A 12,608-nucleotide genomic window follows, 5' to 3' on the forward strand; every position below is an offset into this window, starting at 1 on the left:
TTGTATTGGCGGTCGAGCGTCCACCAAACAAAGTCTGCGATGAAAACCTCTAGCATTTAATATTCTGGTGGCGCGATGGAGCATTTTAATTCACGTAACCTAGATCAATGTATGTGGATTTGAATATCGTTCATTAAAATAGAGATGGCCACTGGCCACACTGCGTGTCACGTTGAGCCAATCGGAGGTCGTTTCCTGTGAAAATGCATATTTGCATCGTGGTTGAAGCACACATTGCAGGGACCATGAACGCTCCCGCCACCAAGTGTCACCCGCGAGGATACCTGAAGGAATGAATTGACTAGATTATGAAGTTAGATATGCATTGCCGTTGTTGCTAGCACGCGCAGGCTGCCGTGCTACTTGCGACCAGACAGAATCTCGCCCTTCGTGGGCGTCTTGGCGCGAGCTGGTGCTGGCGTCGGTGCAGGCATCTGGACGTGACCGGACGGCATCGTGCCCGGCGGCGATTGCATCTCGATGTCATGAGCTGCGTTGGGCATGGAAGCTTCTTGGAAACCGTGGGGCGCGTAGCCAAGTGGCGTCGTCACAGGCGTCGCGAGAGCGGAAGCTTGTGCTTGCTACCCCCGCCCATGGCCTTCTTGTTCGCCTTTTCGAGAAGCGCCCGGATCTTTTGTTCCAGCTTGCGCTCGTACTCGTGGTGGTCCTGCTCGCGCCCCAAGCGCTCCTTGCGAATCTTCTCCTTGAGGCATGTGATCTTGGCCATGAGGGCTTCGACAAGCAATGCGTCGTCGGCGCGCCGTCGGTTCCGCTGCTCGATGTGTTGCAAAGAGCTCCGAACCGTCTCGATCTCGGCCTCGGTGGCGGCCAGGCGCGCCTCGAGGTAGCGAATACGATTGCCATGTTCGCCATCGTCGACCGCGGGCAGCACCGCTTCTTCCTCTTCTGTCGGCGCTTCGTCGTTTTGGACCTTCTGACGCTTGATCTTGTCGTTGCTGCTGTTCTCAGAGCTGGCCACCTTGAAAAAGGGCGAGCAGCCGGAAAAGAGGCGCATGGCAGCAGCACCGCCTTGTGAGCTCCCGATCGTTCCTGTCGTGAGCTTGAATGCGCCCAACGCCCGTGCGGTCGCATGAATGATGTCCGTAAAGTTGAGTTTGTGGGCCAGCATGCCAAACGTGATCGCGTGGTAGATCACCTCGGCGTCGAGCCAGAAGCAATGCGATGGCACGGGCCCGTCCACCGAGACCTTGCGATCTGAGAGCACGAGGGCGTTCGCCAGCGTCGGGTGCTCTTCTTGCGTTGCGCCCGACGAGCCACGCGGCCGATGTAACTCGGACCTATTGCACGTGCTGCTCGGCGGGGAAGAGCGGGTCGTCGCGGAGGGCCGTGACGAGCGCCGTGAACTGCAGGAGCGACGTCCCGAGCACGAGCAGACCATGCGTCGGGCTAGCGCCCGCGAGACCGGTCTCGATCTCGACGAGGGCTTCAAGAAGCGCGTCCGGATGGATAATGGGCGGCGCTGCGGGCTGCCGGACGAAGATGTCGTACAGGCGCATGGTGGCAAATCGCGGAATGACCGAAGTGGGCGATGACCGAAGTGAGCTAAAGTGAGCGGTATCTTTTGGTTGTACGATGTACGGTATGACATTGTACATGGTACGTTTGAGCTTGCTATTTGTATGCAAATATGTGTGAACGTACATGCAAGGAGCGAGATACATCCACATCCGCATCGCATTCCCGCGCAAACCGCCCGCGCCCGCCGAGGGCTCTGACGTCGCCCCGCTACATGCATCTCGTCGACCGACTGCAACGCATAGAACGACTATGTAACCTGTGAAGCTGGCAGTTGTCCAGTGCTGCATTACGAACGGCTTCCCGGCGGTGCCGCCTTCTTGATGCTACGAGATAGAAACAGCGCAGGGACGCGGTGTATCCCAGCCAAGAGTACATAAATCCAATATGTGGGCGAGACTTGGATTCGTCAATGAAAGTATTTCTTCCGACAAAACATGGATCGAGGGGTCGAGAAACAATGGCATGAGGTACGGACAACGGCTCTGACCAAAGCCCTTGAGGTCCAACCGACCGACCGTGCAGACACTCGTGGGAATCGAGTAGCAGCGTCGACGTGGCAAGGCACAACATGTTGGTGACGACGCGGGTTACTTCGACAGCGTCGTGCCACGAAATTATCAAAGTAGTAAAATGGATCGTGGGCGCAGGATTAGCGTGTTTGAATCTACGCTTCGTCAAAACTTCGTGGGCCAATTCAGGTGCAGTCGGGCTCAAAAGCGCATGCTTTCCAAGATCTGGACGCTGGCTCGGACCTCGTTGATGTTGCAGATCCCTTTCGCCTGGGAGTTGATCTTGAGAGTCCTCGTGCTGAGTCAACGCGGCTGGCGCAAGACGTGGACGCCCTGAGTAATCTGCAGCCCGCCATGAAGATGATGCTCGTTGGCGGCGGCGACCTCCAAGGTTCGCGGTTCCACATTGTGGTGGAGGCGCCGAAAAACGTACTAGTACACTCGACAAAGATCGTCCAGCCAGCAAGCACGACGTTGAGCTTTGTCAGCGTCGCATTTGCGATGACGCGGGCGACGTCGACGAGACCGAATGAATCGAGAACGAAGATGTTGATGGTCTCCAATACGAGGTATAAATTAGAAATGTAGTCTAGAGTACAAGGGAAAGGGTGGCAGTCGCACCGAGAATGCAGTCCGCCGACGCATCGCTATAGTTGTTGTTGTTGTTGTAATTGGTAGCGCTCGCTTGCTGGTTCTTGAAGGAGCTCGGCGCCATGTCTGGAACTTCAACGTCCAGGACCCACGAGACCTTGCTGTCCGCGTCGTCTTCCATCGCGACAACGTACATAGCATGGCGGCGCAAGCTGAGCCAGCCGACCTTGCACGCGCGGCTCGCCACGGACGAGAGTGCCTCGAGGCTATCGCTGCTGGCGCGAGTCGGCTCGAGTTTCTGAAGCACGAGGCTCGTCAAGCTGCGGAAGAAGGCGCTCGCGAGGCTGCCGAGGCCGTGCGTTGTCGGCGGAAAGAGCTCGTCGCAGACACGCGCCAGTGCGGTGACGTGATCGCTCAGTCGACGCGTCTCGCCGACGTGCCTCGTCATGTCGTAGGCCAGCAGCGCCAGCCACTGCGCGTACACCAAGAGATGCGCTTGCGGCGCCCACATGAGAGTCGTCGCGCGGGTCGCAATCCCTCGTAGCGCTTCAATCGCGCCGCGCATGTGGTGCAGAGCCAGTGACGTGCTGTTGGCGTAGCGGTCATAGTACTTGGCGAGCGCTGTCTTGCTCACGAGTCGCGCGGGCAGGCCGCCAAGAAGAAGAATGTCGTCGTCGCTGAGCGCGATGCAGGTCGCGAGCTGTCGCGTGTCGCCACGTACGAGCCGGAGGCACTGGGCGAGACGCGGGTCCTCGGACGCCATAAGGACGTTCATGAGCTCGAGCGAGTGCGCATCGTCGCTGGCGCCAAAGGCCAGATGCGTGTGCACAGCGTCCATGACGCAGCGAGCATCCGTGGCCGTTGCCGAGACGACGGGGACAGCCTCGGTGCACAGACTGCCAATGCGGCGAGCTGCGAGAGCGTAGAGCACAGGAGGCGCCGAGGCAATCGCGCGGCGAAAGAGCGGACGCTTGGCCATGTGCTGTGCGATGCAGTAGCCTGCGAGGACGTCCACGTCGAGAAGATGACGGCTGGACTCGTGGTCGGGCAGCTGAGCTAGCTGCTGGACCCACGTGGTACCTTCAACGCGCTGGCTCTCCCAGGACGACGATGCAAGCTGATATTCCAAGCTGATGCAAGTAGCCATCGCAAGACAGGCGCCGATGACGGGGATCGGCACCGACCGCTCCTTCTCGGGCGACGAAACGTGCACCAAGGCGACGGCTTCGGCCAGCAGCGCCATGATACCGTCGTTATCGCTTGGTCGTGCCAGCCGACGCGCCCGCACGGACGCCAGCAGCCAAGAGACGCGAGACGCCGGCGGCGCAAAGCGCATCTCGACGAGACGGTCAAACAAGGCGACGTCGGTGGCGGCCGCGAGCAAGCTGGCGCGCCCGAGGTACGTTAGCGCCTTGGTGCGCATGCCCGCTTCGACGCAGTGGTGGGCGAGACGGACGAGATGCGACGGCTCGTGCAAGACGGAGAGGTCGTCGAGCAGGTCGATCATGAGTGAATGGGCCATGCGGCGCTGGGCGGGCAGGAAGACGTCGAGGAGCGCATCCCGCACGTTGGCATGCTAGACATCGTCGGTGCATGAGCATCCGCAACACCATTCGAAAGGTGAACGTACGCAGAAGCGGTAGCGGACGCGTAGCCGTGCTCGCTTGAGCGCCGAGGCCAAGTCGTGGTGGCTGTGACCTCGGCGCACGCGCTGCAGCTTCGGGTGCTGCGTCTCCGAGTGCGACCGGCGTCGCGTCTCGACCATCGCGGCGCTGCCACCGTCGACGACCTAGCCCGTCGCTAAGTTACAACCATAAACAAGCCATTTCAACGCACCTCGAGGTAGCCCGCTTTGCAGAGAAGGCCGAGCTGCCACTGCAGCGTATCGCCATCGACCCATGCCTGGAGGTGCGAGAAGCCGTGGCAGAGCCAGAGAAGCTCGTTGATCTGGAACGACGACCCGATGATCGCACCGAGCTTGAGGAGCCAGCGCTGGGTCTCCGAGAGCTCTTCGACTTGAGCGAGGACGATGTCGTGGATGCTACTGAGCTGGCTTCGCTTTGCCGAAACAAACGCAGGCGTAAACGTCACTCTCCGGTGGTTCTTGGAGAGCGTCACAAAGCCTTTCGTGTGCAAGCAGTGCACGATTTGCTGCACCCAGAGCGGACTCCCGAGCGACGTGGCCGAGATAAACTTGTGGACGTCGGGCGCGAGGCTCGACGCGTGCAAGAGCTGGCAGCTCAACGCGGCAATGTGCTCGGGCGCCAACGGCGGAAGCCGCACCGTGACCTTGCGCACAAAGCTCCATTGGTACACGCGCTTAAAGTGGTGGCGCAGCCGGAAGCGAAGCGTTTGGCACGTCGTCGTGGTCGGGACCGACACCAGCACGCGCAGAGGCGCGTCAGCAAGGAGCTCGCCGAGGCGCTCGAGCGACGCTTCGTCGATCGCTTCAAAGTCGTCGATGATGAGCACGGGGCGATTTCGGTGCAGCACGCGACGCAGCTCGTCGAGATCCTCGAGAGGAGTGAGAAGCGACTGCGCCACGCGTCGCCAGAGCGCCAGCGGCGCGTCGTGCCAGCTCGCGCGGTACCGCAGCACAGACGTCGTCTTGAGCACGAGCGACTCGATGTGGTTGAGAAAGCACGACCGACCGCTGCCGATCGAGCCTTCGAGAACGACGAGCGCGCGGTCGTGGTGCACCAGGTGCCGCAGGACCGACGCGACAAGCGCTTCGCGGCCAAGCATGGGGCTACGTCCCGACGCCCGGTGCGCAGACGCGGGTGCCACGCTGTAGATAACAGCGGGGCCGCGCTGGCCCTTGAGGTACACGTCGCCGTACCGAGTGAGGGCGACGTCACGCTCGTGCTGGACGATATCGCGCGTCGGTGCATCGCAGAGAACGCGGCACGTCGCGTTGGCCTCTCCCGTTGTCGGCAGGCCCGCGAGGCGCGCGGCGGTCACGACTGCGCTACCGACGACTGCGTACTCGTGCCGGCGGGCGCAGCCGAGCAGCCCGGCGTAGACTTTCCCCGTCGCCACACCAAGCGTCGCCTAGCATAGAAAGTGCAAAGTGAGCCTCTTGAAAAAACATATCCCGAAGCGTACGGCAACGGCGAGGTCGGCGAGCGCGTCGGCCATCTCGAGCGCGGTCTTGAGCGCACGCAGCGCATTGTCAAAGTGCGAGAAGCCGTGGACGCCAAAGGCCGCGATGAGCACGGTGCCCTTGTCGTCGGCGAGAAACTGGCGGCAGAACCCGCCGTGGCAGTGCAGGATGTGCTGGAGGCGCACGAACACGGTCTGGAGCCGGTGCACATCAATGTCTGGTGACGCTAGTGAGAGATCTTGCAGCGTCACAAAGAGGATCGAGCACTGCCGGTACTCGGCGACAAGGTCAAACTGCTGGACGTCGATCGTGGCCATGAGCGGCGCCGGTGCATACTTGCGGATCGCATCCAGCGTCGACGGACAGAGCTCTGGCGGCGTCATTCGACCGTGGGACTCGCATGCCGATGATGATGACGATGATGATGATGATGCAAGGCCCGTGAGCGCGTACGCCCGGCCGTCGACCAGCGCGTGCCCGATGGCGGACGGACCGAGTGCGTCCCACGCCACCTGTGACAGCGTGATCGAGTTGGGCCCGCTGCAGTCGACAATGTCTTGGAGCTGCTGGAACGGCGCGCCGCCAACCACGTACTCGAACGCGTGGTGGACGCCGCCGAGGTGCAGGCCGAGAAGGTCGCCAAACGCAATCGCAATGTGAATCTCGACGCCGCAGGAGGCCGACGTGGCGGCGAGCAGTGCGAGGGCGCACGCAGCGCTCGCCTCGATCGTTGGGAACGACACAAGGAGCGCGTCGCCGGCAAACTTGATGCAGTCGCCGCCATGCATGTCGATCGTGTCGATCATCTTGGTGAAGCACGTCTCCATGACTCTGCACAGCGTCTGCATGCCCACGTCGCCATCGTCGGCGAGCGACGCAACGAGCTGCGAGTCTAGACAAACGATCCTACATGAGCCCAACGAGATACGGTCTTGGTAGATGCTTACAGTGTGAGATGTCGGCGAGGACGAGCGCGCCTGCCGACACGTGCGTCGTCACGATTGGCGCGCTGACGCTCGGGAGCGGCCCGCCATTGGCAAAGTACGCGACGAGCTGCCTTGGCACCGAGGCGGCGATGTGCGGCGCGAACGAGAAGAGACACGACGACGACGTGGTCGCCGCCTGTCGCTGCAGCGCGCGCCGCTGCAGCGCCATCGCACGCGGACAAGACGACATGCTGACTTGGGAAATCTTTTTCTGCGTCGTCGTTTATAGACCTGCGACAAGAATAGCGTCATCGCGTGATTGTGATAAAGAAGCGCGACAAGCAGTCAACGACCGCGGGGCAGCCATGTTACTCGGCGATGGAGACTGGGTGCATTCGTGCGCGGTACAGTGGGATCGCGCGTGCTACGCTCGCGGACCTCGGCGCAACCACCCATGTCGCCTCCTCGTCTTGCGACGTAGATGACGCCATTTGAAAAAGATGACACGCCTATGCAGCAGCATGGATGCAGCGGGTCGAAGCATGGCCGGCACACGGCACGGCGGCGCGATAGCAGCACGTTTGAGCCAGCGGCGTTACTCGCGCCTTGGGTATAACGCGTTGTTGACATGAGCAGGCCTGTCTGACCGCCGCGCCATTGAACTGGGAGGAAGCGCTGAGAAGGGCTCGCTTCGTCAACCACCGTGTCCATTGTCGCCGTTGTCCTGTCCCGATTGCGTGGCAGTCTCTGCGTGCAGCGTGCCATTGGGATTATCCGGATGCCGTACGGTTATACCTGGAATCCATCGAATGGTATAACCGTTCGGCAAGTCTGCCAATGGATTCCATTGGTAGACTTGGCGATGATGACCTGACTTTTGCTTCTTTCTCCTTGGAGTTGGTTTGGCGCCAAAAGCTGGCTCTCGACTGGTGCTGCCAGCAACGGTTCCTTGCGGTGAGAGGCGACGAGCACGACATTGCTCCCCTTGGCGCGGAAGGTTGTAGCAAGAGTATGTTGAATCCCAGTGGTTGAATCCTGCAACGTCGTGGTAACCGCACGTGACAGCTTCGCAATGTTGCCGGCAACGCAAAGCAATGCACGTCGATACAAAACTTGCACACAATCTGCATCGACTCCAACCAAAGAGACTCGACGACGGGCGGGCTCGACACGGGCCTGTAAGATCGGGCCCTCGTCTGGCGCCGAGGTGCTTCTCGGACGAGGTATCTCCAAGCACTTCCGAAACGAATCGCACTGCGGCGGTATTTTGATTGATAAAGTGCAGCGAGTGACCACCGTCACAGATACCAAGGCTTCGCATTTACGTCCAATACGACACCGTGCCTGCTCACTCCGCACGGGACCTGTTACGGTGTTGGTAAATGGACACGGAGGCGAGGTTGGCGGTGACTGGATCGGTTGCCAGCACCTTGGTCAACACAAGGAGAAACACGAGCTGGCTATTGCGGCTCGATTCCTGGTCAAGGCGGTCGCCAAGCCCAACGACGATCCGGTCGTCGCACCGTGTCCACAGGTGTCCTTGTTAGTGGCTGTATCGTCGCCTAGTACACGCTCAAGCTCCAGCATTGATCTCTTTCATGCATGTGGCTTTGCGCCAATTCTCGATTGTTTTCTTGTGTTAGCCTTGCATGGCAGTAGTTGCAGCGATGGAACAAGCAGCACATCTACATAATGCAGAATTGACTTTGATAGTACCATGACGCGCTTAGCACGGCGGCGTCGCGTCCTGCCTGCACACCTGGTCCAAACGATCTCCTCGGATATCTTCATTGCCTGCGAGCCTTTCAAGTCGAAGCACACATATCCACTGTTTTAAGCTTCTGTTTCAAACCATACAGAATGTAAACGCTGGCACACACTATTTACAACGCTTCCCAGGCGGCCCCACAGCAATAGCTCTCTCTATGCTCCTATATCAAAGCCGATGATCAGCTCACAGCTAGGAATATAAAGGTAGCGCGCTGGGTGTTGATCTATCTGCCTCGGCCAAGACCAGCGAAGCCTCTCGTCGCCTCCGTGGTCTAGTACAACGCTCGCACTGAGGAAAAAAGATTCACATAAAAATGCATACACAAGGCTAGTCCTGAAGCATTCTTTTTCGTGTGCCAACATTAAAATATATTTGCGTTGACGCCAGTTTCAGGCTGGATGCTCCAGCGACGAAGTCTGCGCCACGTCCTCGCCGGTACCCGCGCCATGACAACGAAGCTCGTCCCGCTGCCGTTCGCCGGCGGCGCCACCAAGCCGGCCTTCTCAGTCGTCCAGCTCAACATCCTCGCGAGCAACCTCGCGTCGCCCAGCCACTTCCCGTACGTGCAGCCCGCGGTGCTCGCCTGGGAGACGCGCAAGAACATCCTCCTCGACCAGCTGCATGGCCTCGACGCCGACGTCGTGTGCTTGGAAGAGTGCAGCGACTACTGGACCTTCTTCCGGCCGGCCATGGCGCGCCTCGGCTACGAGAGCGCGTGGGTCAAGCGCCCATCGACCCATCGATCGACGTGGAGCGGCGAGAAGAAGATGGACGGCTGCGGCATCTTCTTCCGGAACGATCGCTACGAGCTGCGCGAGTGCGAGAGCTTCAACTTCCACGACGAACACGACCGCGTCGCGCTGCTCGTGCTGCTACAAGAGCGGTCGGACGACAACAAGGGCGACATGCTCCTCGTCGGCTGCACACACCTCTGGTGGAACAGCCGCAAGGTCGACCATCAGATGAAGCAGCTCCGCGAGCTCGACAACGAGGTCCGGGCGCTCAAGACGTCGCTCGAGCTCAAGTACCAGCATCTGCTACACGCGCCGCTGCCGGTACGATGTCCGCTTTGACCGCCATGCATGTCTGACATGGCTGGGTTACTAGGTTGTGCTCTGCGGCGACTTCAACAACTCACCGTCGTCGCCGCTGTATGCGTACATGCGTGACGTCTTCCTCCAGCCGCTCGCCAAGATGCGCAGCGCGTACGCAAGCTACCGCACTCTGCCCGAGACGCCGGACGCGCCCGACGACGACTGCAACGAGCCGCCGCACACAACAGTCAACTACCGACGCTGCTGGGCCATCGACTACATCTGGTCCGTCTTCTTCCATCTTGCTTTACGGTAGGACTCGTGCATTGGATGTAGGTACTCGGAAGAGACGATCAAGGCGCAGGCCATTTTGCCGATCCCGACCGAAGCCGAACTGCGCGAAGAAGACGGGCCTGACGGCTGGCATGCGATTGCACAGGTCGACCCGACGCTGCGCAACTACAACGGGATCCCCAACTCCAAGCATGGCAGCGACCACGTGCCCATCATGGCCCAGTTTACCCTTCGCTAGACACCACCATCCATTGGAATAGAGACACTTGCCTAGTAGTAGTGTGCACGCATGCAATGACTTAGCCGAGGAACGTCAGCGTACGCTCGACGAGGTCGGCCTTCTTGCCCGTTGTACTCAGCCCTTGCGCATCCAAGAAGACCTTGAGGTCCGCGACGGTCTTCTTGGCCACGAGACCGGACGCTGCGAGCTGCTTCCACGCTGCCACGTCACTCGGGTCGGTTTCCGTCTTGACCGCCTTAGCGCCGCCTCGGCTCGTACTTGCCGGCGCCTTGCGCTTGGTGTTGTCTTTATTGAGCTCATCGCCACCGAGCGTGTCGCGGAAGGCCGTCAGCGCCGCCTAGGGATTGTTGAGCTCGAGTCGACCAGTGTATGTTCCTGCTTACCACGACTTTGGGACGCTGAAACCCGGCAGCGTCCGGCAGCGTCGTGTCGTCCTTGTCGTCAAACGCAAGCGTGTCTTCGTCGAGTGCCAACGCTTGGATGCTCGCATAGTGCTTCTGGAGCTCTACATGTCGTCGTGAATCTCACCCATTCCAAAACAAAGTCGATCGACCTGGGTTCTGGAAGGACGGCAATTCGGAGATCGTGAGCGTCTGGATCACCTTCTTGGCCGCCTCGATTTGGTCGGCGTCGGCTACACCAGGGGCTATAAGTACGTAGCCGCGACAAAGGTGATGCGTACGGTCGCGCTGGCCGTCGGCGTCCACACGAAGCTGGCGCACGTCGTCGACGTACGGGAGAAATATGACGTGAAAGCCCGACGGTTGCACTTGGCCTTGGTCGTCGTACGCCTCGAGCTACGACGACCCATGAGCTTTTGCCACAGCATACCAATATCTACTTGGGGCACGAGGGCGACGAGGCGGGGCGGGGTATTCTTGCGTGCGATGAGCCGCGCGATCGCCATGACGTTCTTTGTGAGCATCGATGTGTGCAGGGCGGTGAAGGCCACCGTGCTGCCTTCAATGTAGCCCTACATGTCTCTTCCTCCATGCTCTTGAGCCCATTCTCGGGTGTACCTCGGCGGGGTAGATAAAGTACGGCGCACGGACGTTCTCGTGGTCCTTCAAGTGGTCTGCGGGCTCGAAACCGAGCAGTTGGAGTCCTGTCACGAATCTGAGACGACGTAAAACACGCAACCAAGTGCACCGGCGGCGGCAAAGTACTTGAGCTCGACCACGTCGTCGGCTGTAAAGTAGACGCGGCTCTTGCCGTACTCAATGTACTTGCGCATCTGGTCGGGCGCGAGGTACATGCCCGTCGAGTCGCAGAGCCACTTGGTCTCCGACTTAAGCGGCGTGTTGGTCTCTGCGTCCAAGTGCAACGGCGACGGCTTCGTCTGCTTGATACGAAGCGCGTAGAGCTCGACGCCGAGCGCAATGCCAGGCCCGATCGTCCAGCTGAGCGTCGTGAGCCGGCGCTTCCGAAACCGCTTGCGCAGACTCTCCTCCATCATGGCTTGGTATGTATGGATCGCATACGCCGGCTGGAGGCTGCTGTCTTCCGTGAGTGCGAACGCCGACGCATCTTGGAACATGCGCCCGTAAAAGCGCGAGAGATCAAACGTCGACTTTGCCGGTGGCGGCATGTGGAAGAGGTGGATCGCGCGCTTGAGCTCGACGTGGTTGGCGTACTGCTTGAGGACGCGGTCGGCCTCGTCGGCGCCGCCCATCGTCGGGTCTTCTTGGTTCGTGAGGATCCAGATCGTCTGCGAGTCCTTCTTCTGGAGGCTATCATGCGCGTGGGTTCATACTCTGCAGAAGAAGATGAAGAGGGATGTACTTGGCGTTGGAGAAGGCAATGCCGGCGTGCCACAGCGCGTTGCTCAGCGACACGGGGTCGTTCTCGCCCATGGAGCCAAACGCAGCCTGAAAGTCGAACGCATCGTCGACGATATCGCGAAGCTGCTTAATGCGGCGGGCCGATGGAAACCCGAGTTCCTGCAGCTCGTACACATGGTCGAGCCCATTCACGTTCTTCGTCGTCGTCTATCGTCCGCATGGCGTCATTCACCCATCGTCATCATCCTGCATGCTTCGTACCGTGCCAAAGAAGGCGACGCCCATGAGCGACCCGTCGTTCGCAATGATCTTGCTCTTAAGCAGCTTCACGAGCATCTCGCCGCAGGTCTGGAACCAGCTCATGGGCTCGCCATCGACGCGCTGGAACATGGACTTGCGCACGTCGATGAGGACGAGGAGCGCTTCCTTGCCGCTCTGGGCGGCTTCCCAGTCTTCTTCCTCGTCGATCGCATCTTGCGTCGCATGCCACTCGAACGTCATGCTGCTGCTCTTGTCCGTTGTTGGGTTCTGCGGCGTGGATCTCGGAGGGTATCCGTACTATCCGGATACTGCCACTTGCACTTTGGCTTTCGAAACCCAAGTATCGTCGGTGGAGTTGAGCCATTGCTGCGCGACTCCAAGGTATCGAGCTCGCCAGACGACGACCACGGGCCATACCTACGTGGCAATCCACCGACCGTTCACATAGGAACTTATTGTCCTTGGTAGAGCTAGTACCTCGCTGTTGCCAAGCGCTGGCCTGCCTGACGCCATGGAGCGGGGAAGCGGGCCGGTACTGCCACGCCATGGCAAACGGCC

General features: G+C 60.1%; 3 protein-coding genes across 3 annotated transcripts; 1 reads left to right on the forward strand and 2 right to left on the reverse strand.

The window, feature by feature from the left end:
- Nucleotides 1-2,637: 2,637 nt before the first annotated feature.
- Nucleotides 2,638-6,897, reverse strand: SPRG_22079 (hypothetical protein; the record flags this gene model as incomplete). Its single annotated transcript, XM_012339953.1, has 5 exons — nucleotides 2,638-4,215; nucleotides 4,270-4,428; nucleotides 4,476-5,690; nucleotides 5,745-6,634; nucleotides 6,690-6,897. The coding sequence occupies 5 exons, from the start codon at nucleotides 6,895-6,897 to the stop codon at nucleotides 2,638-2,640; spliced, it is 4,050 nt and encodes a 1,349-aa protein (XP_012195343.1).
- A 1,988-nt stretch (nucleotides 6,898-8,885) lies between these two features.
- On the forward strand, nucleotides 8,886-10,005 carry SPRG_19107 (hypothetical protein; the record flags this gene model as incomplete). Its single annotated transcript, XM_012339910.1, has 3 exons — nucleotides 8,886-9,494; nucleotides 9,547-9,758; nucleotides 9,810-10,005. The coding sequence occupies 3 exons, from the start codon at nucleotides 8,886-8,888 to the stop codon at nucleotides 10,003-10,005; spliced, it is 1,017 nt and encodes a 338-aa protein (XP_012195300.1).
- Nucleotides 10,006-10,066: 61 nt separating this feature from the next.
- SPRG_19108 (hypothetical protein) lies at nucleotides 10,067-12,290 on the reverse strand (the record flags this gene model as incomplete). Its single annotated transcript, XM_012339911.1, has 9 exons — nucleotides 10,067-10,345; nucleotides 10,392-10,513; nucleotides 10,562-10,642; nucleotides 10,691-10,805; nucleotides 10,850-10,981; nucleotides 11,028-11,113; nucleotides 11,158-11,738; nucleotides 11,791-11,996; nucleotides 12,051-12,290. The coding sequence occupies 9 exons, from the start codon at nucleotides 12,288-12,290 to the stop codon at nucleotides 10,067-10,069; spliced, it is 1,842 nt and encodes a 613-aa protein (XP_012195301.1).
- Nucleotides 12,291-12,608: the final 318 nt, after the last annotated feature.

The sequence above is a fragment of the Saprolegnia parasitica genome (assembly GCF_000151545.1).
Source record: "Saprolegnia parasitica CBS 223.65 unplaced genomic scaffold supercont2.3, whole genome shotgun sequence".
Lineage (NCBI taxonomy): Eukaryota > Oomycota > Saprolegniomycetes > Saprolegniales > Saprolegniaceae > Saprolegnia > Saprolegnia parasitica.